This window comes from Thamnophis elegans, chromosome 5 (genome assembly GCF_009769535.1).
Source record: "Thamnophis elegans isolate rThaEle1 chromosome 5, rThaEle1.pri, whole genome shotgun sequence".
Lineage (NCBI taxonomy): Eukaryota > Metazoa > Chordata > Lepidosauria > Squamata > Colubridae > Thamnophis > Thamnophis elegans.
In genome coordinates, this window is record NC_045545.1 from 27732024 (window position 1) to 27753712 (window position 21689).

At 37.9% G+C, this 21689-nt stretch overlaps 1 protein-coding gene across 1 annotated transcript in view; it reads right to left on the reverse strand.

The window, feature by feature from the left end:
* The window catches only part of PATJ (PATJ crumbs cell polarity complex component), a 165357-nt gene that overhangs the window by 108846 nt on the left and 34822 nt on the right, over positions 1-21689 (reverse strand). The window contains 3 exon segments of the mRNA XM_032217300.1: positions 11194-11343; positions 16407-16574; positions 19671-19805. Coding sequence (XP_032073191.1) covers positions 11194-11343; positions 16407-16574; positions 19671-19805 — 453 coding nt within the window.

Genomic DNA, 21689 nt, shown 5'->3' on the forward strand with positions numbered 1-21689 from the left:
ATCAAATTTGATACTCAATGAATTTTGACAAAGAAATTTTGTCCTGGGATTAATCATTTTCTGGTACTCAACGCATGAGCTAGAACTTGTTTGGCGTTGGCTGCTTTGTGACCCATTACATTATTCCTCATGGGAAAAATCTGTTTGGTATTCATCATTTTGGTTTCTCAACACACCTTCCAGAATCAATGAATGATGAGTGTCGAGATACCACTGCATTAAATTAATACATCTACCGTATTTTCCCAAAAATAAGACAGGGTCTTATTTTCTTTGGACCCATGAAATAAGCACTTGGCCTTATTTTCGGGGAGGTCTTATTATTTTTGAGGTGCAGGAGGCAGCGAGTGGTCACCTCATGGCTGTTGCTGGGTTGCAATATTTTCAGGGAGAGCTTATTTTCGGGGGAGGGCTTATTTTAGCACATGCGCTCAAAAGCCCGATTGGGCTTATCATCCACAGAGGTTTAATTTTCGGGGAAACAGGGTACACAGTATATGAATGCAGCCAAAAGAAGATTCCTTTAAGAAAGCATACATATTAGAAATTGAAATCATAGTGTAGTGCTTAATGGGGTTATATTACAATAGTTTGTGCTGTATATTGTCCCCCTTTTAAAATGGCATTTATTTTTAATCCATGTGAAATGTGGAAGATAAGTAGTTAGGATTTTGCAACTGTCACAGCCCAGCCAAATTATTCAGAAAATAAAACGCCATCCCTCCTTTAAGAGAACATATCCAAAATTAGTGTAAAATGCATACAGTTACAGATACTTTTTGACAATCCCATAAACTGAAGCCTGCCAGAAAATTATTCCCAATCCACCCATTTGGGGATCCCCTTCACCTTCCAAATGCATCTGGCATTGCTCATGGTAAGCAACAGTACATTCTGGAATAGACAAAGACAAGTGAGCAATGGCTAAAGATTCCAGAAATACAGTACAGAAAGCCTCAAACATGGCCTTTGTTCTCTTAGCAATAAACCTCTGTCCTGCTTGCAAAAGTAAGTTTTACTTTGGGTGATTTATTATGTAATTACAGCAAGAGATATTAGAGCTCATTAATTATCTCAGCATATAACACATTTAAATTAAGTTATCAGCGATACAAATGTCACAATGGATGTCACTTACTCACTTCAACATATAATGATACATTGCAAATACTGCTGGAAAGAGAGGATAGTTTTCCAGGAAGCTTTAGAAGCAAAACATGTGGTCCATACCCTTTGCATTAGGATTTTCTCTATCTGCACCTGCCAAACACCAACACGTAACTTCTTATTCTCAATATTATTATTTGCTAAATTTATTTGCCGACTATCTTGCTTTGGGGATATTCTAGACTGCTTACTCAATTACACCTGCTGTTTTGGGATTATCAAAATCATGTGAAGTTTGGTTCCATTTGTATCCCACAATTCAACTTTCTAGAAGACCCCAAAGGCAGCAGTGATGTTCCTCATATGAAAAAAAAATGTACAGGCATAACCATCAAGCCATTAAAAATGCAAACCTCTCAAAAATAACCAAGAATAACCAAGAGCAGGGCTGTCAAATTTGCAGCCTGTAGGCTGAATGTGTCACGTACTGGCCATACCCATGCCCGGTTTAGCGAAGGAGAAAAAGTCGCGTTACATCACATGACGCCCCCGTGATGACATGAGTTGCATACACCTGACCAAGTGTAACACTGCATAATCCTTCATGCTTGAAAATCATGAGTGAACACAAGGATCTTAAACAGCACCCCAAAATTTGCATGAGAACAGAGAAAATGAATCTGTGGTCATCTTGGTGTCACCAAACTTCAGGTCCCAGCTTCCCTTACTATTGTCCAAGGTAGCTCTAACTAACAGCTTCCAGTAACATTTTAGCAATCTTAGATAGACAAGCTAAAGACTTCACAGAGAATCGGGGAAACAAAAGAAGGTAAGAAGAGATTGGTTCCATCTGGCCATCTGCACTTGTTTTCCCTCCTTGCTGGAGGCAGAGAAGGAATCAAGTCTCATTAGATGGTCTAACACTGAATGGTTACTCATCTGAGGGTTTGTTGGAATGGCTCCAAGCACAGGATACGCAAAACTTTAAATGGTTTCTCACAGCATTTTGAAAAGAACTCGGAAACTGACTGGAAACCAGCTGAGCTCTTTTAACGTCAGATTTATATCTTCCCAGCAGCTAATATAAGTTATTTTCTTATGCCTCAATGATAGTCACTACATTAATCTAATCAGAAGGTGATGCTGGGAAGGATTGCCAATAATAAGGACATGGATCCAGAAAGAAAGGCAGAATCACCCCAATCACATAAATATTTCTTTTCCAACAGGTTTTATTTGTTCCTCTTATTTCACCTTGGCTTTTTCTAGCAATGCATTCATGATAACAAGTCAATTCAAACTGAACAGACATAAGACTGTTTGTTGCCCTCTAGATGCCTTAGACATCAACTTTTTAAAATTCCTAAACATTGTCTGTACTGCCAGAGACTTAGAGAATCTGTAATAATTTAATGTTTATTTACAGATTATTTACCCCAATAAAATGTTCCAACTGTCCTACATAACTGAGATAATTACGTTTTTCAGAGTCCTGTCTCTAAATAAATTCCACCCTCTAATTATTATCTCTGCTATATCCTTCAGAAACAAGTATGCTCTATTATGGTCTTTACTTCTGCATGCCACCTATGAATTGCAGTAACCGCTATGTCTTCTATTAAGTAAATTCAGACTATTTTAGCAACAACAACTGTTTACTTTTATTTGTTTAATTTTAAATGGCCTGCCAAGATAGTTCTTCTCACTAAATATACTTCATCTAGGTAGTTTAAAAAAAATGTTAATACACATTTTAAATCATTCGTTTAGTTGTGTCCAATTCTCAGAGACAACTTGCATGAGTCCTGGCAAATTAGTACACCAAATTAGATCTCCATATATTGCGGTATAAACCAATTCTTAAAATGCTAGGAAATCTTACCCTAAGTTTCACAACAAGTGACCAATACTTCACATTTAGCTATGTCTCAATCTAAATATTATTAATATTGCCATTAATTGTAAACATAAAATAAAAACAATTATAGCTCCCTGCAAAAGCTAAAAGATTGTAAAATGTGAGCTCCTCAAAATAAAATAATGTTTTAAAAAGTCAACTATGCAGACACACTTTAACTATTTCTTTTGTAACCTGTCTCCAATTTAGGTTTTGCATTGTAAAAATACAGTTGATTTTTACCTATTCTGACATATGTATACAGCAACAGTATGTATTTGTTTAGTTTAACTAGGGTTTATAAAGCTTCCAGATACATTATACCTAGAAGCTAGCTAGGTTTTATATATCTTTATATATATCTTTTTATATATCTTTAGGTAGGGCACTTTAGCTAAAGATGGAATCTATGAAAACGTGGGATGATTTTGAATCACTGGAGGTTGAGGCTGTATTTGTAATATCAGACTTCGAAGAACCCATTTCTAGTAACTTGAACAACGCAGACTGCAGAAACCTTGGACCCCCTTACTCGCACAAGCACAAAGCCGAAAACACCAGCCTGAAGATGTCGAGTGGGACCTCACCGAAACGTTGCCAAGACAATCTCAATCTTACACGGGAAAAGACCTGAATACAACAAGACCAGCATTTCAGTGTACACACACACACACACACACACACAAACATATATATGTATGTGTGTATATATATATATATATATATATATATATATATATATATATATATATATATATATATATATATAATATAATATAATATAATATAATATAATATAATATAATATAATATAATATAATATAATATAATACAATGTAATATAATATATATCAGGGATGTGGAGTCAGGGGAGGCAGGGCCTCACCACTGTCATCATGAAAAGGAAAAAAATGTAAAAGGAAAAAGGCTGAGGTAGTTGTTGCCAGAGTAACAGTGGATGACTCTGCTTAGTGCTTAACTGTTTAAAAAAGCCTCTAAAAAGAGTGTCCTCTATAGGAGGAGGCAGGAGAACCACATGCCTCATTTAGTCTATCTTTATGATCACTCGAGCAAAGTTAAGCAAGGGTTAAAAGCTGAAAAATTCCTTATGTAGATGAGGCACGTGGTTCTCTCGCCTCCTACTTTAGAGGGCACTTTTTTAAGAGGCTTTTTTAAACAGTTAAGCAGAGTTATCCATTGGAGACTCTGGCAGCAGCTAACCCAGCCTGACCTAGCAGCTCTTGCCTTTTTCCTTTTACATTTTTACATTTTCATCATGGCAGACAAGAGCAGAGTTGAAATCTTCTGTGAAACAGTTATGTGGGTATGTGGATCGGAGGGAGGGGGAGGAATTCAAAATTAATGTAATTTGTAAGTAATTGTATTTTTGTAAGTAATTTGTGTGTGTGTGTGTGTTTGTGTGTGTGTGTGTTTTACCTGCCTTTGCTGGCGCGCGGGCTGGTGTTTTTTTTTAATGTTTCAGAACCATTCCCATAAATAAACGCATTTATTGGGCAGTAGGAAATCCCTCAGCTGGGAAGTGTCTGAGTTGAATTTGGCAACCCAAAACTGTTAAAGCGAAGAGGCTGACCATTCAGCAGGCATGTTTATAATCATTTTCCGTTTCCTGTCTAAGGGGAACCACTTTAAGTGTGGGGTGTCTTCATTAATATAATCTGCTCATTTCTCCTTCTGATGCTGTTTTGTAGGAGAGGGGAGAAAGACGGGTTCTCCCTTGGTGTGGTAGAACCCTTCCGAAAGACCCGGCACCGTGTCTGCCATAGAGGCAGGATGCGGGACGCCTCTATGTCGGACACAACAGTGGGGCATCCGCAAGTTGCCATGGCACTGGGTAAAATGGCAGTGCTGAGCCTTGTGTCAGAGTGAGGAGGACTCGGCGGATGAGAGTCAGAAGCCGCTGTCACTCAGCTCGCCTCGGTCTCGCCTCTTGGCCCGACTCTGTGCAAAGGGCTCTGTCTGGCATCTTCTCGCCCACTTTGCCCACCTTCCCTTTCTCCTCTCCCCCTACTGGGAGCTCCGTCCTGCTCCCCTCCCCCTTTCCTCCTCCTCCTCCTCCTCCTCTCCCCTTTCTTTGCCATCTGCAACTGAACAAGGAGGCACCGTGGGGCCAGGCCCCTTGCACCCATGTCCAGCCCGCTGGAGCTCACCGCGCCGGGGAGGAATGAGACCCCATTGTCCCGCGGAGCCCACCGCCGCTTGAGCGGGGAGGACGAGGAGGAGAAGAGTGGTGAGGCCTTGTGCTGGCTGGCCGGCCAGGCGAGGAGTAGGTCAGGCGGGGGGGGGGCTGGCTGGCTGGGGAGAGAAAATCATGGCCGCTCAGGTGGCCCCCGCTGCAGCTGCCAGCAGCTTGGGTGTCCGAGCTCCATCCGAGCTGAAGAAAGCGGAGGCGCAGCAGCGGGATTGTTCGTCAGAGGCGGGGGCAAGGCAGCGGAGCGTGGAGGCGGCGAGAAGCAGTCGGAAAGTGAAGGTCCGAAAGCCCCGGCGCTGTGTCCGCCATAGATGCAGGATGCCTCTATGTCAGACACAGCAGCAGACCATCCGAATGCCCTGCCGCTGTGTCTGACATAGGGCGGGTTTTGCCCGCTTGCCTCACCAGGCATAAACCTCACCGCACGTCACTGATATATATAAATATTTCAGTGACATTTATCAACAAGATTGGGAAAGTATTATTCTGTGTTTCTGCATTCCCCATTACAGAAAAGTGAATAAGTATTGTTGGATCATTAACTCTGCCTATAATTTTCTATACCCAGTTTATATAAACTTTAGAAAATTATTTATTAAAAAATAAAGTCAGCGTTGAGTTGAGGTTAACTACTGATCACCTTAGAAAAAATGAACATCCATGGAGTTTTCTTGAGAACTGTATCCAAAATGGTTTCCCATTGTCTTTTTCCATGATGCTTTTCCAATGTCCAACATTCCAAAAACAAGCCAAAATCAAGCCCACGTAGCTTCAGTTGCAAACAAGATGTATGATTGTAAGGTCCTTGGTGCTCTCGGAGCTTGGTTCTTTTCTAGCAGACGTTTCATCACCAAACTAGATAACATCATCAGTGCTGATGCACTGATTATCTAATGAAATGTCTGCAAGAAAACAACAAAGCTCGGAGAACACAAAGGGCCCTAGTCCAAACCTGAGCTACAAATATTCTCTTCTATCAATTATGTGATTCTCTATTGCATTTCATCCAAAACCTCAAATTCTACTATTCAGAGGGAAAACAACTTACACTTTAAAAAGATGGAATAAGAGAAGGTCTACTCTTATAAAATCTCAGGAAAGATACTCTAAAGCTTCCCCATTGACTTTGCTTGTTAGAAGGTTGCAATAGCTGATCACATGATCCCAGGACACTGCAACCATCATAAATATGAATCAGTTAGCAAGCACCTGAATTTTGATCACATGACCACGAAGATACTGCAATGGTTGTAAGTGTGAAAAACGGTCATCAGTCACTTTTTTCACTGCCTTTGTAACTTTGACTGGTCACTAAATGAACTGTTGTAAGTTGAGAACTACCTGTATATGCCAGATGTCAAGTGCTTGAATTTTAAACATGTAGTCCAGGGGATGTTATAGCCATAAGTGTGAAAACTGATCATAAGTAACTTTTTCCAGTGCCATTGTAACTTTGAACAGAAAGTAAACAAGTGATTGTAAATTGAGGATTATCTGTTTTAATACTAATTTCACATTCCTATTCAAACAAGATCAAAGGCACGGCCCAATTTACTCTAAAGTGATTTTTTTTTAATGTTCATAATCTTTTCAAACCCCTACTTTATATTTCCCCTGTATATGGAGGCTGTATTTAGAAGCTACACTTTGTTTTAGGAAGAGTTAAGGAAACCTTATCCTGCAGAATTGACATTACTTTTCCTATCACTGTCAGCAGTTGTCTTTCAGGATAAATTCTCAATCTGTGTTGTTCAGGACAGTGACCCTCTTCTCATATCCCTTCTCATATCCCTCCTTATTTCTGAAAAGAGATGCAATCCAATTTCATATGTAAGCTAGCCAGCAAATAAGATCTGTTGCCCCGTTCTGATTGGCCTATATATTAATTAATCAATTTCTCTGCATTTTCTGCATTAGAACATGAACTTAGGAATCGGCAATCTTCATGTTCCTTTTGTGCAATTAATTAGCACCTTCCTGAAATTATATTTTTATTGGAGCTAAAACATATAAAGAATGGTTGTTGGAATTGGGCATGTCTGGTTTAATGAACAGAAGGACTAGGGGGGACATGATAGCAGTGTTCCAATATTTGAAGGGTTGCCACAAAGAAGAGCGGGGATTTCCACCTATTCTCCAAAGCACCTGAATACAGGACAAGAAACAATGGATGGAAACAAATCAAGCAGAGAAGCAATGTAGAACTAAGGAGAAACCTCCTGACAGTTAGAACAATTAATCAGTGAAACAACTTGCCTCTAGAGTTTATGGATGCTTCAACACTGGAAGATTTTAAGAAGAAATGTGACAACCATTTGTCTGAAATGGTACAGGGCAGTGATGGTGAATGTTTTTAGCACACTTGTTGGGGGCGCGCGCCGGGAAAGCCGAACTTCCAGGTTCTGGCATGCACCCGCACCCAACAGTCAGCTGGCCAGCATGCATACGCACACCGGTTTCCGGCAATGCTGCATGCGCGCGAAGGACAGCTGATTGTCTCACATGCAAATGGACCAGAAACCCAGAAGACAAACAGGCAAGGCCACACGTGCTAGGCGACATGGTTTCGTGTTCCACTTTAGGCACACGTGTCATAGGTTCACCATCATGGGTATAGGGTATTCTGCCTGAGCAGGGATTAGTCTAGAAGATCTCCATAGACCCTTCCAACTCCGTTATTCTGATTGTTTTCAGAAGATTATGTCAAGCTTCCATTTCATGTCTCTGTAAAACCTCAGTCCACACTATCTTTTAGCTCCAAAGATTTATGTTGTTCTTTTGTTCTACAAGTGCTTCCATCCTTCTTCCAGTTATACTCCACCCGGCCCTAGGCCCCTTCAAGCCACCCAAGGAAGAAATCAGGTCATCTATGCAACAGCAGAAATAAACTTTCCAACACTTTGTATAACCATGATTATTTTTGCTGTTTGCTCACTGAACCATCACAGTGTTGAATACATAATATACTAGAAAAAGTCTGAAACTACCCATATGTTTCAGCCAGAGAAAAATGAAACAGCAGGAGAGAGAGGGAGAAAATGGATGTTATTCTACAAAAATTCCAGATGGAGCATATCAGATTGAAAGGTATGTTTTCCCTTACAATGCTGCTTTACATTTTTTTTTCTGTGAAAGTAAACAGCTGTTTGTTTATAGAGCTGAAAATTAAGGTGTGAATTTGGAGAGAACATTAGAGGGACAGCAACATGTTCCTTCGTCTTGCATTTATCTTACTAGATTATTCTGGTTGCTGTTTCTTGGTCACATAAGGTGCTGAAGTTATGCATTCAAATGTGATGTAAATTGACTTTCAAAATAGAATATGTTTCTGAAGAATTCAAATTAATTTGAGGAGTTCTAATGCAGAATACAAAACTGGCATATAAGACAGAGGTGGGTTGCTAATTTTTTTACTACCAGTTTGGACGTATTCCCGTGTGCATGCGCTGAAGAATCCGGGTGGGTGGGCAGAGCCTCCTGCTGCCGCTACTACTTATTGGGCCAATCCGGGCCGAACCGGCAGCAACCCACCTCTGATGTAAGGTCTTTTGGCTTCTAACCAGCCTCAAATCTTGAGAAACCCAAATAATTAGTGAAATGAACAAGCCAGAATAAATGGCATTGGTTAAAAAGGACTGAAAAAGAGTGGAGTGGAGTGGAATGGAATGGAATAGAATAGAATAGAATTTGTATGATACTGTAAAGAAGATTGCAAAAAAGGGAAAAGTTTATGACTGTTCTACATTTTTCTAACAATTTTTTATACACATAGAAAGGTACTGTACTACTCTCATTTTAGCAAGTAAATACATATTTTATAGATGATAAACCTATGTAAAGTACATTAGTAATAGAAGATTTGAAGCAAATCCTTCTATTATTACAAAAGAAAACGCATAATGATTTGCTACATTAACACTATGGTTTTTCCTCCCTCAATTTCAGCATGAAATTTGGTAAAAAATAGTATTTCTTCTGGAATTCAGTTCCTTTTACAATGGATGCTGTAAATTTCATGAAAGAAAGTATTTGAAATTTCAGACTTTTGATATAAAATCTGAAAGCCATAACCCCCCAAAATCCATTTAGATCATTAAATCTACTTTCTTGCTTAGTACAGAAATCCAAATTAAAGCATTCAAAACCGATGACCCTCTAATCACATCCCAAAAAAGAGAATACATCACATTTAGGTAATTGATATTATGACATACATTGTCAAACACTTTGCTAAATCAACATATATTGTGTATTTAACATTCCCTCAATCTATTAAAATAGCTACTCAGTCAAAAATGAGATTAGGTTAGTCTGGCAAGATTTATATTTGACACATTCCAATAATTTACTATGTTGTTTTTCCAGTTTCTTACATAGTTCTTTATATGGTCTGCTCTAAATGTTTCCAGTATTTCTCAGATTAACTGGTCTATAGTTTGCTGGGCTATCCTCCTACCCCTTTTGAAGATAGGGACAGTATTTGCTCTCTTCTAGTGATTTTCCTCCCTAGGCTTTTTCAACATTTAATTGCGAATCATTAGATAAGATCCAGGGGTTCAATTCATCTGGTCCTTGAGAGTTGAAATAATTAAAAAAAATATGGTGTATTTTCTGACCATTTTGTCAGACCATAATTGTCAAGCTTCAATTCTGCCCATCCTACTTTTTCACGACTTCTTGCTTGAATACTATTTTTTTTTATTCCAGGACTCTAAATCAAAATAAAAGTCAAATACTTCTTTCTCTTCTGTTAGTATTTTACCACCAGCTAAATTGATACTTTTTTCTTGACTTTTGTTTTTAACATGTTTAAAAGAAGCCCTTTTGGTTCTCCTTAGTATAATTCTTCAATACTGCTTATTTGTAGCTTTTGTTTTCACGACATCAGGGCTATACTTCTCAGCTATCTATCTATACCCATGATGGCGAACCTATGGCACATGTGCCTGAAGTGGAACGTTGGCGCCATGGCGCTTGGCACGCATGGCCTCACCCGTTCCTCTTCCTGGTTTCTGGCAAGCATGCACATGTGATGATCAGCTGGCCTTTGTGCATGCGGCAGTGCCAGAAACCGGAAGAACTGGTCTTCCATTTTCTGCCATGAGAATGAATATCGGCCAGCTGATCGGTGCGTGAGCATGCGCAACAGTAACCGGAAGCCTTGCTGGCCAGCGTGCATGCGTGTACTAGAAACCAGTAAATGAAACCAGGAGTATTTTTCTCCTGGGCATCTCCTCTTCCTGGTCACGGCCCAGACAAGCACGCGCAAATTGCTCCCTTTTCAGCACTCGGTGCCAAAAAGGTTCGCAATCATTGGTCTATACTTTTATGACGTTAAAATTACAAATCATATATTTTCTGAGAATCTCAATCTACCCTTATCTATATGTCACATCATTGGCATGAATGTTTATAAAATGAAAGATATGAAGTTAGCTAATACTCTTTCTGATTTTTCACCAACATTACACTGTACTACGGAACAACTATTATTAAACAAATACTGTTTAAGTATAAAATGGTTCCACATATGTAGTGTATACATATGAAACCAACATTTTAAAATTAAGAACAAAGCCTGAAAAGTTTTTAACCCTGTCTGGCGCTTCTGCTGCTTGATAATGTACAAAAGATGATGTCAACAACATGCAATCATTGCAAGTCATGTGTATCATAAAGATTTGTTTATGGATCCAAGAAATAAATAAAAATTAAGGAATACTGCCAAAACATAATGAACACAGAACAGTATCACATAAACAAAAATCCACTTCCATAAAGAGAGTTCCTTCTTTTCTATTTATCCTACCATAATCACTAAAGTCAAATTGGAGAGTTGAAACAGTTTTAGAAACACGATGGAACAGAACATGCAGTAGAACAAAAGAATGCCTGCACCAAATCTAAGGTAAGAAAACCATTAATTTCTATCTTGTACATTTAGTTGAGATACATTTGCTTATTAAGGATGTATGCATACCTGGTAGTCTAAAATGCTGAATCCTAAACCTATTTTTGCATCTTTAACAAGGACAATGTCTTGGACTTCAGAAGACCATAGTGCTAGTTCCACATCTTCATCTTCCTGCTCTTCATCTTCCTGTTGTTCCTCTGGATTTTCAAGATTCACCTAAGAAAAATACTAGTAAGATGTATCTTGTATATGCAAAGCAAAAAGGTCATTTAGATTGGAATTTCAATCTATATACTACTAAAACTCTGGTTGTCATAGGTTTTAACTGGGTGAAATGGTACAATGCAGGATAACCATTTTTGAACCAAGGTACCTTTGGACCAGGGACGTGCAGTCAGTAGAGGCAAGGGAGACGGGGCCTCACCAGTCTCCTCAGGGAAAGGAAAGAATTTTAAATATTTTTTTAAAAATAATTAAAGCCAGGGTAGTTGCTACCAGATTTCAAGTCACAGTAGCTTGGTGTCTGCTCTCAGTATTAACTAGCAGGAGGCCAGAGAACTCAGGGCCACCTTTGCATAAGGAATTTTTCGCCTTTTAAAAGTTAAGAAAGAGTTAAAAAGCAAAAAATTCCATATGCAAAGGAGGCACTGATTCTCCCGCCTCCTGATCGGGGAGCAGTGAATCATGCCTTATGAGCACGCTTACGTTGAGCACGCTTATGTTGGGCGGACAAGAGGAGAGTTGAGAGAGTTTCCACAGCTGGAAAAGGTATGTGGGTCGGACGGAGGGGGGGAGATTCAAATTTATTGTAATTAAATATCTAATTTTTTTATTGTGGAGTGTATGTGTGTGTGTGTGTGTGTTTCTTTCTTCACAGTGGTCCGGTGGGGTCGGAGGAAGCGGGGGAGTGGCAAGGCGGTGGAGCGCAACGGCGGCAAGAAACAACACCCCTGCTGCTGTGTCCGACAGGCGTCTTGCATTTATGTCTGCCATAGACGTTGCTTCTCGCCGCTGCTGCGGTCTTGCCTCACCAATGGTAACCCTCACTGCACGTCACTGCTTTGGACACAGAATGTGTCTAATATTTGGGACTCATGAGAGAATGAAATTTGGAGAAGTTTCCATTTTTCTTTATTTCTTCGGACTACATACGCTATTGTTATCCCATGTAGATATGCTTTGGTGGTGTCCCATAGGTTTTGTAATGTATCTTGAGGAAGAATTCCATTTCTTTCTTAATCTGCTGGGTGTACTCTTTTTCTTTTAGTATCTGTGTATTTAGCATCCAACGTCTATTTTTCCTCTTTGGGCTCTTCCAAATTATTTTTATCGGGTTATGATCTGCTCATGTGTTAGATACAATCTCTATTGCTTCTAACTTATTTTCTATCTCACTGTTCTTCCCGGCCCTGTCGATTCTCGACCATGATTTGTGTGGATTTGAGTAGAAGGTATATCCCTTTTCATTTGGATTTATTTCTCTCTCTTAAATTTAAATTCATGTCAAAAAATGATTTTGGCAAAGTTTTCCTTTTTTTCTTCTTCGAGTTGCTACTTTAAGAGTCCTTTATTGTGTCTACCACTGCATTAAAATCTCCCAACAAACAAATATTCTCTAATCCCATTTCTATTATTATTAATGTAGTTTTTTATAACATTTTTTCTGATTTTTCTGATTCGGCGCATAGATCACCACCAATAGCACTTGCATTTATTGAATTTTAACCTCCATCATTAAGATTCTTCCATTATCATCTGCACACATTTGACTAACTTTTTACTCTTTTTTTTATATATATGGATAGTCCCCTCTTTTTTGGGGGGGTCTGCCAAGGAGACATAGAGTTCACCTAATTTCTCTTGTTCCAAGCGGTTTTTATATTGTTGCTCCTATGTCCCCTGTTTTCTTTTGTTTTCTTTTCTTTTCGCCTGTCCTTTGTCATTGTGTTTCTGTTTAGGTAAAGAAACATGCCCCAATGAAGCAGGTTTGCCCAGTGATTTCATAAAATTAAATATTGGTCATTTTATCTTTATAAGTTTTGTAAGTATAACACTTATACTTACATGTATAAGTAGAAAATCTTATGGTGTAAGGAATAAATATTAAGCACATATAAATTAGGATCAAAAATTGAGATTTTTATTTTATTTTATTCAATTTATATGGTTATCCACCTCACAAAATCACTTTCTAAAGCTTCTACTTCAGTTCATATTTTGTACAAAATATTTTATCAATAACTATATCTTAATTTGATTGTAATTTACGCAAAAGTCTTTTTGGGGCAGGAAGGAAAAAAACAACAACTAGATCTATCTAGTTTGAAAGGGAAAACTATTTGCAACCGATATTCAGCTATAACATCAGGTTTTTATGCAAAGATGAAAGAATGTGTTGAATGCATCCTCAGTTGATAGTTTTAAAATGATTAACAACAGAAATGGACATTTATGAAGTATCTTTTTATTAGTTAAAATGTTTTTTTTTAACTGATATGCTACTAAATTGGGAAACCTTAGGAACACTCAAAGCACACACTTATTTTACCATGGAAATCGTAAAATCAATATCTGGGATGTCTAGAAAGTTTAATAGCTAAAACTATAATCTTCCAGGTACCATCAATTTCTTTGTTCACAAAATGGAAGCAATCAGCTAATGGAGAATTCCAGAGATTAGGTATAATTCAAAACTTTTGCTCCTTTATTATATTGTAGAAAGATGAATGGGATGTACACTGTCAGCATGTCCTTTCATTGATTTACATACTTGATATCATTAGTACAATGATGTTTCTAGCTACCTGCCTAGATAAGCCACCAGGAATTTCCAATTACATTAAAAGTAGTAAAGTCAGGAGCATGAAATATTTCTGCATGAAGATACACTTTCTAAACTACAAGGACAAGTTTAGAATTCAGAAGAACATACTTAGCATCATCAACTTTTGGAACTTACAGTTCAAAAAAGTTCCAGGGGCTAGATAAGATTCTGTTTGGCAGAGATAAGAAAATATTATCGAAGATTTATCAATTTTTGACCTGTCAAGATGCTAAAGAAGAGATGGATTAAAGCCTTCTAATAACATGGGAGAGAAACTTTGGCTATGAGATTGAAATGGGCAAATGGTGGGATCTATGGAGTAAGACTATTAAACTTACAATATCTACAGCGTTTAAAGAAAACATATACAAGATGGTTTATAGATGGCACTTCCCCCCAACGAGGTTAGCCAAAATGTTTCCTGGGTTATCTCCACTGTGTTGGAAATGTGGAAGAAGGGATGGCACATTCTACCATATTTGGTGGTCTTGTACTGAGGCCACGAAATACTGGAGAAGGATTCAAAAATGGCTAAAAGAGGTTACGGGGGCAAGCATGGAATGGAAACCCGAGAATTTCTTACTAAGCATAAAACCAGAAAACATGAGTAAATCTATATGGCATTTGAGCCTACATATAATTGTGGCCGCAAGAATAACCTATGCACAATTTTGGAAATCTACTACCATACCATCGGAAGATGCCATAATTAAAAAGATTTATGAATGTGCAGAAATGGACAGAATGACGGGTTGGCTGAGGGACAAAGGAGAAACAGAACATTATCTTAGCTGGAACCTATGGTATATGTGGGTGACAAGGAGAACAGCAGGGACTTAAAACGGGGAAAGTTAAATAGCAGTTGTTAACAATGGGAACTAAAAGTGAACATGGGTATTGTAATAGATCCCTGAACTTTGTAACGAGAAGATGCTGCTTAGAGACTAAACAATGAGGAAGGAAAAGAAAAGTTGGGCTGTGAATGACTGTCACCACGGGGGGGCGGGGGTTGTATGTTTAAAATTGTATTTGTATTTGTATGTCTTATTCTTTAAAAAAATGTATAACCAATAAAGACTATTTTTAAAAAAATGTTCCATTTTAAAAAGCTCCCATTTGGGAACACTGAAAAAGAGAAGTTAATCATTATTGTCCTACACATGAAAATATTTTAAATTTTATTAGTTTTTGATGGAATATATGAGAACAATGCCCACAGCTGGAATAGAAGATGGTTGATTATTCCTTCTAGAAGTAGTCTCTTAAACATCTGGAAATTATTATTCAAATATAGCGTACACTAGATATAGCAGACATCTTCAAACCTAATTCTGGAATATCCTTTAACGAGATTGTTTTACAAGAATTAATATGGAAATCAGATCGTATCTACAGGTAGTCCTTGACTTACGATCACAATTGAGCCCAGGATTTACATTGCTAAGTGAGAAATTTGTTAAATGAGTTTTGCTTCATTTTATGATTTTTCTTGCCATATATGTTAAGTGAATCACTGCAGTTGTTAAGTTAGTAACACAGTTGTTAAGTGAATCTGGCTTCTCCACTGGACTTTGCTTGTCAGAAAGCCACAAAAGGGGAATATGTGACCATGAGACATGGCAACCATCATAAATATGAACCAGTTGCCAAGCATCTGAATGTTGATGAATTTTTCATGGGGATGCTGCAACGGTCCAGAGTATGAAAAATTGTCATAAGTCACTTTGTTCAGTGCCGTTTTAACTTTGAATGGTCACTAAACGAGCAGTTGTAAGTGAAGTGACTATCTGTACTTTGGCTTTTCCTTCAGCTTCTTTAAATAACAGAACGGATGATGTGTAAACTGCACAGATAAATCACAAGTCAGAAGGACTAAAGATTTGGATATATGGCTCTAGATTGTGGAGTGTTATTCAACAACCTGATATCCAAGATCCAATGTTATCTATCATGGATGAAGCATCATAAATTTTGAGCATTGTCTGCTGTAATATAATACTGCTCAATATTTCCCACTCCAATACTGTTTATTAAAGTACTGTGTTACAATATTTCACTAAATATGATAATAAAAGATAGAATTTAATCATTTACAAGGTAGCAGCAAAGCTTCCACTGCTACACCCCTAGTAGTTTCAGAGATAATAACTTTTCATGAACCATTTAAAGCAAAGAAAGCAATATGCTAATGCACATGCCCATAATAAAAAAAAATTAAAAGGCAGATGAAGCAGAGCATTTTCCATCGTAATGTGGCTAAGAATTTTACTTTTTTTAAAAAAAAACATGCCATTCTGAGCAGTAGGAACATGGTTTATGAATTATTCACATTCATTATTCATAATGAAAATTAAATGCAAAGTAACCAATACCAAAAGCAGTAGCAGAATCAATTAATAATCTTTGGGAAATCCTTGGAAACATGCCATAGGATTGGGGTTTTTTTTCCAAATACCTTTGGCTCTAGAGAATGAGCAATTGTGGCTGTAGGCTCATCCACAAAAGAATCCATATCATCATCAAACAAACGGCGACAACAAATCAGAGTAAATGGAGGAGGAACCTCTTTCAGAAAAGAAACAGCTTCACGGCGGGATTTCCCATAGAGCTGGACACCATTTACCTAAAAATAGAAAGGACACCATTCCTAAATTGACCAATACTTTAAAACTATTAGAATTTATCATAAATATTTCACTGCTTATTTTATAGTGTTTCAATGACAGGCAAGTACAATCCCCACTCCCCAATAGATAGACAGATGGATTTCATTTAGAATTCCAATGAAGGAGAAAAACATTTTGTGTGTGTTTGTGTGTGTCTGTATGTGTGTGTCTGTCTGTCTCTCTGTCTCTCTCTCTCCGTCTCCCTCTCTCTCTCCCTGTCTCCCTCTCTCTCTGTCTTTGTCCCTCTTTCTCTCTGTATCCATCTTTCTCTCTTTCTCTCTTTCTCTCTCTCTCTCTCTGTCTCTCTCTCTCATACACACACACACACACACACACACACCACACCATTTTCAGGAAACTAATGACTTCCTTAAACCACTAAAGCAATCAATAGTATTTATTTAGTTTTACTTGATCTCCATGGCCTTTCTACTCTCATCTCCTGTTTTACTGTAACTCTTCAGATATTCTTGCATTAGGATACCCTTCAGCCCTAAGCCAGCATTGAGAACATTAAAGACTGCAAGGATTTGTAGTTCAGCAGCACATGAAGAAACATTGGTTAACTGTTAAGGTTTTGTTCTACAGATACTCCCCTTATTATTTCTTTTTTAGTTCTTTCCACAAACTGAATTTCTTGATGTCAGGGTAGGTCTTGTTAGTTCTACTGTTTCCAGTACCATACTTTTGTGGCTCATACAATCCACAATGACTTGTAAAAATGTAGACTGATGATATATAAGGACAACCAACAGAAAAGAGAGAGTTACCTGCTAACCTCAAATTAGCTGGTTTTAGTAACCGTGTTTCTGTTATTAACTACTAGCAGTGTTGTGGTATTAGCCTATCTGTAAATGAGTCCATTTATATTTTATTTGGAATGATTAGCCATTTTATATATAGAATAGTTCAACTCTGTATTATTAAAATACTACAGTTACATGTCTTGATTTCTTGTTGATTGGATATTGTGTATTCCTTTTAGAATATGTTTGCCATTTTATAGAGTTTTTCTCACAAAAGAAATAGCAAATTTTGTCTGCATATGGATGCATTGAGTAGTCATGATTAACTCAAGATTTAAATGGATTAATCCATTTCAAGCTAGAAACTGGGACAGTGTGAGTTCTAGTCCTGCTTTAAAGGACAAAGCCAGCTGGGTTATCTGGTGCCAATCACTTTCTCTCAGCCCTAGGAAGGAGGCAATAGCAAATTGTTTCTGAAAAACAAATCCCTGTAGTTTCTGAGAAAACTACAGGGATTTGTCCAGTCAGTCTCCATGAATTTATACAAAGTTGAATAGAAGGGGGAAAAATCTGTCTCAAAGGCTGCATCTTGTAAGCACTAATCATCAGTAGTTAATAGCTTCAGTTTTCAGAAACCTGTACAATATGCTTGTAAATTCTGTCACATTTTGGAATTATTCCATATAACATGGTATATTGCAGAAAGGCATTGAGACAACTATATTTTTCAGAACAACATTTATTTTGCATAAGTATTTTGAGAAGTAGAATGGGTTGTCAGGATTTGGCACCAGGCTTCCAGACAGGCTAATCTAACAATTTCTTTTTGTTCATCCATTGAAATCATGAGTGAGTTGAAAAACAAGTGGATCTTCAGTATGGACACAGTTCAGTAAAGTTTCATTAGAAAGCAGTACATTTCTCTCTTTGGACATATGAGGTGTACCCTGAATATTCTTCTATGATATGGTTTTATTTAGGTCCTAGTCACAGGAGCTAAAATATAAGAATCTTTTATCCTTTTGGTAGACTAAAACTAATCTACCCAGAATTCTAATCTAATTTTTTTTACTAATCTTATTGTTGCTCACATTAACATTATGATATCAAGAGAAGGGCTGTGTAATGTAAATCAGTCAGTGACTTGGATAAATAGAATGCTAGATTGATTACGATTATAATTAAGTGAATAGTTACGATAGAAACCTTTCAGGACTTCCACAGCAGGTATGTCAAAGGACGTATGTTGGGGATGGAAATGAATAAAAAATCCTATGCTATGTTATAATAACAAAGCTATGCTATATCTCCATTGTGAACTAGAGGGAGGAATTTAATATTTTAAAAATATTTCTCCCCCATTGATTTCAATGAGAGGAAAATTATATTTCTGTAGATTTCAAGGTATATTGTATTTGGGAATGGAAATTCTTTTCATGTTGCAGATTAAATTGTTCTTCCAATCTATATATTCTGTAGAGATCAGACTCTAAGTAGGGCAATAACCACACAAAACTCCAGGCCATTTGAGAAGGGACATCTAAGTTTGAATCTATTTCAGCATATGCAAAAGGAAGAGATCTCAGCTGTTTTATGATACCTTAATAATTTTCTTCTAGGGACATAGAATGGCAGTCCAGCTAATGCCAAGTGATACTAAATTAGAATTAAATCAGGCATGAAATCCTCTTATCTTCGCTACTGGTTCAGAACCGGGAGCGCGCAGCACTTCTGCGCATGCACAGAGCGTCCGTGATGACGTCTATGTGGATGGACGGAACCTCCGGCTGCCACCACTACCAGTTCACCTGAACCGGGGCGAACTGGCAGAATACCACCTCTGAATTAAAGGCATACACATACACCATTTGCACACAGAAAAAGAGAGCCAGCCAGTCAGCCAGACCCCTTATTAGTATTTCTGTTTAAAATAATTGCTATAGGCTAACACTGGAAATGTTTTAAGCCAAAAACTCTGTGTTACATTAAGCAAAACAATTGGGGAATGAAATTGAAATCACAAGGTCTGGATGTAATTGAAGATTTGGAATGAGTAACAGGAACAAATATCTCATCCAATATTTTGTATACTCATAAAAATATCTCCTTATACAGAGGTGGAGACTTCCAATGGAAAGACATGTTGAACTTGCAGATGCTAAGATCTTGGGAATATGTAATTTCTCTAGCAAATTGTAATATCCTATAAGGCATATTAATGCACTTCAAACATACAATCCATGATACAGCGTTGATTATAAAGATTATGCAGTATTTTTCATACAACATACTATTTTAAAATTGTACCTCTAAAAGTTCGTCCTCTAGTTGCAGTAAGCCAAGATTAGCAATTGGGCCATCTGTAGCAATGGAAGAGATGTAATGATGTCCTTCAAAAGTATCCAGTTCAACTCCGAGCCTTAATGTGTGAATAGGCAGCAGCTATTAAAAATAAATCACAAATATAGTTGCAGAAGAACATTTACAAAGAACGTGAAGTGGATTCTGTAGCTCTGTGACATTTGAATCAACTGAATGTTATTTTAAATTAGTAATGAGTTGACTTTGATTTATTTTAATTTTAATACTCTTTAGTAAAGGGATGGTGGTGCCCTCAAGTCCATCTCAATTCCTACTAATGCACCAATCCAGTTTTCTGTAAAGAGTCACAGAAGTGCTATTGTCTTCATTGTTGCCTTTGCCGTTACTTTTTAAAAAAATATTCCTGTTTTTCTTTTGTTCTTGGTTTCCTTTTGATTGCCAGTCTAGACAACAGCACTTAGATATCCAGATTGTTACATTGATAAAAAAATAATAGAGGGGGAGCTGGGGTGGGCTGCTGGGGGTTCACACGCTTCAGGCGATCTTCTAGCTAGGATTCTGCCCAGTTTGGCAAAACACCAAATGTCACCCCTGGCTGGCCACGCCCAACCCACCCTGCTCCTACCAGGAGTCTCCACGCAGCCCATTCATTATGCCAGGTGGTGGAGGCCCTGGGCGGGGAGCTCAGGGAGGGGGGGGGAAACAGGCCTACTGAAGGTTCTGGAAGTCTGGAAACAAGCCTGTTTCCAGTCTCTGGAAGGCCTCCAGAGCCCAGGGAAGCAGTTTTTGTCCTCCCAGAGGCTCAAAGAAAGCCTCCGGAGCCTGGGGAGGATGAAAAACGCTCCCCACTGTGGTGCAGGAGGCTAACTAGGCCACACGCACCATGCCCATGCCCAACCATACACCCCTCCTCTAAGGGGGATGTATGGATAGCTTGGATGTGTCATGATCACTAGGATCTGACTGGGAAAATATAAGCTGTTTTATAACAAACCAATGAAAATGGGATTATGAATGTTTTATGAGAGATATTTAACCAACAGAGAAATGGACAAATATTATACAGACAAAAAACAATTCTCAGAAGAATAAAACTTTTAGATTTGATAATTACTTCTTACCATCTTCTGTCTGACATACTTAAACAAATCAGGGAGAAAAGAATATTGTTTAAATAAGGCTTGAATTAATAGAATAAGTACATCAATTAATACGTAAACAAAGGGATAAATTAGTAATGAAGCTTGGTTTCGGAGTCCAACTTGTTAGGTATTAAAAAAAAAGAATTTCAATTTCAACAATGTATTTCTGCTGGTCGAAAGATCCAAGTTGAGCTGAATACAATTAGCCTACAGATACTGTAAAGACTGGAATTTAGAATTATTACTGCATACAGCAGCCCTGTAAGTTAATGTTGTTTCCAATCAAGGTTTGATTTACAGAAGATCTCTAAAATGTTTCTTCTTAGGTATATTAATATTTCTTTTCAGTGCTAATCCTAAACCATGGATATCCCAGGGAAGGTCTACAAAGCATTTCAACAAGCCAAGCTGTAAAATATACTGTAGTTGTAAAAATTAAGTAGTTTCTTGAATAAACACATGGCCACAAAACGGTTCCACCACAAAACCGCGGAGGACAAACTCGCGCTCGACGAAAGCGTGCATTTGACATCATCACAGCGCGACGAAAACATCGCGCTGTGATCGAAAAATGTAAAAAAAGCGAAAACCTTACCCTAACCCCCCCAAACCTAACCCTAAACCTAACCCTAAACCTAACCCTTAACCTAACCCTAAATCTAACCCTAAACCTAACCGTTAACATAACGCTAAACCTAACGCTAACCCTTAACCTAACGCTAAACGTAACCCTAACGCTCTAAACCTAACCCTAATTCTTAACCTAACCCTAACCCTAACCCTTACCTTTATGTGAATCAGCTTGCTTTAATTTTAATTTTATTTCAATTTTTAATTTTTTTCGTCGCGCTGTGATGACGTC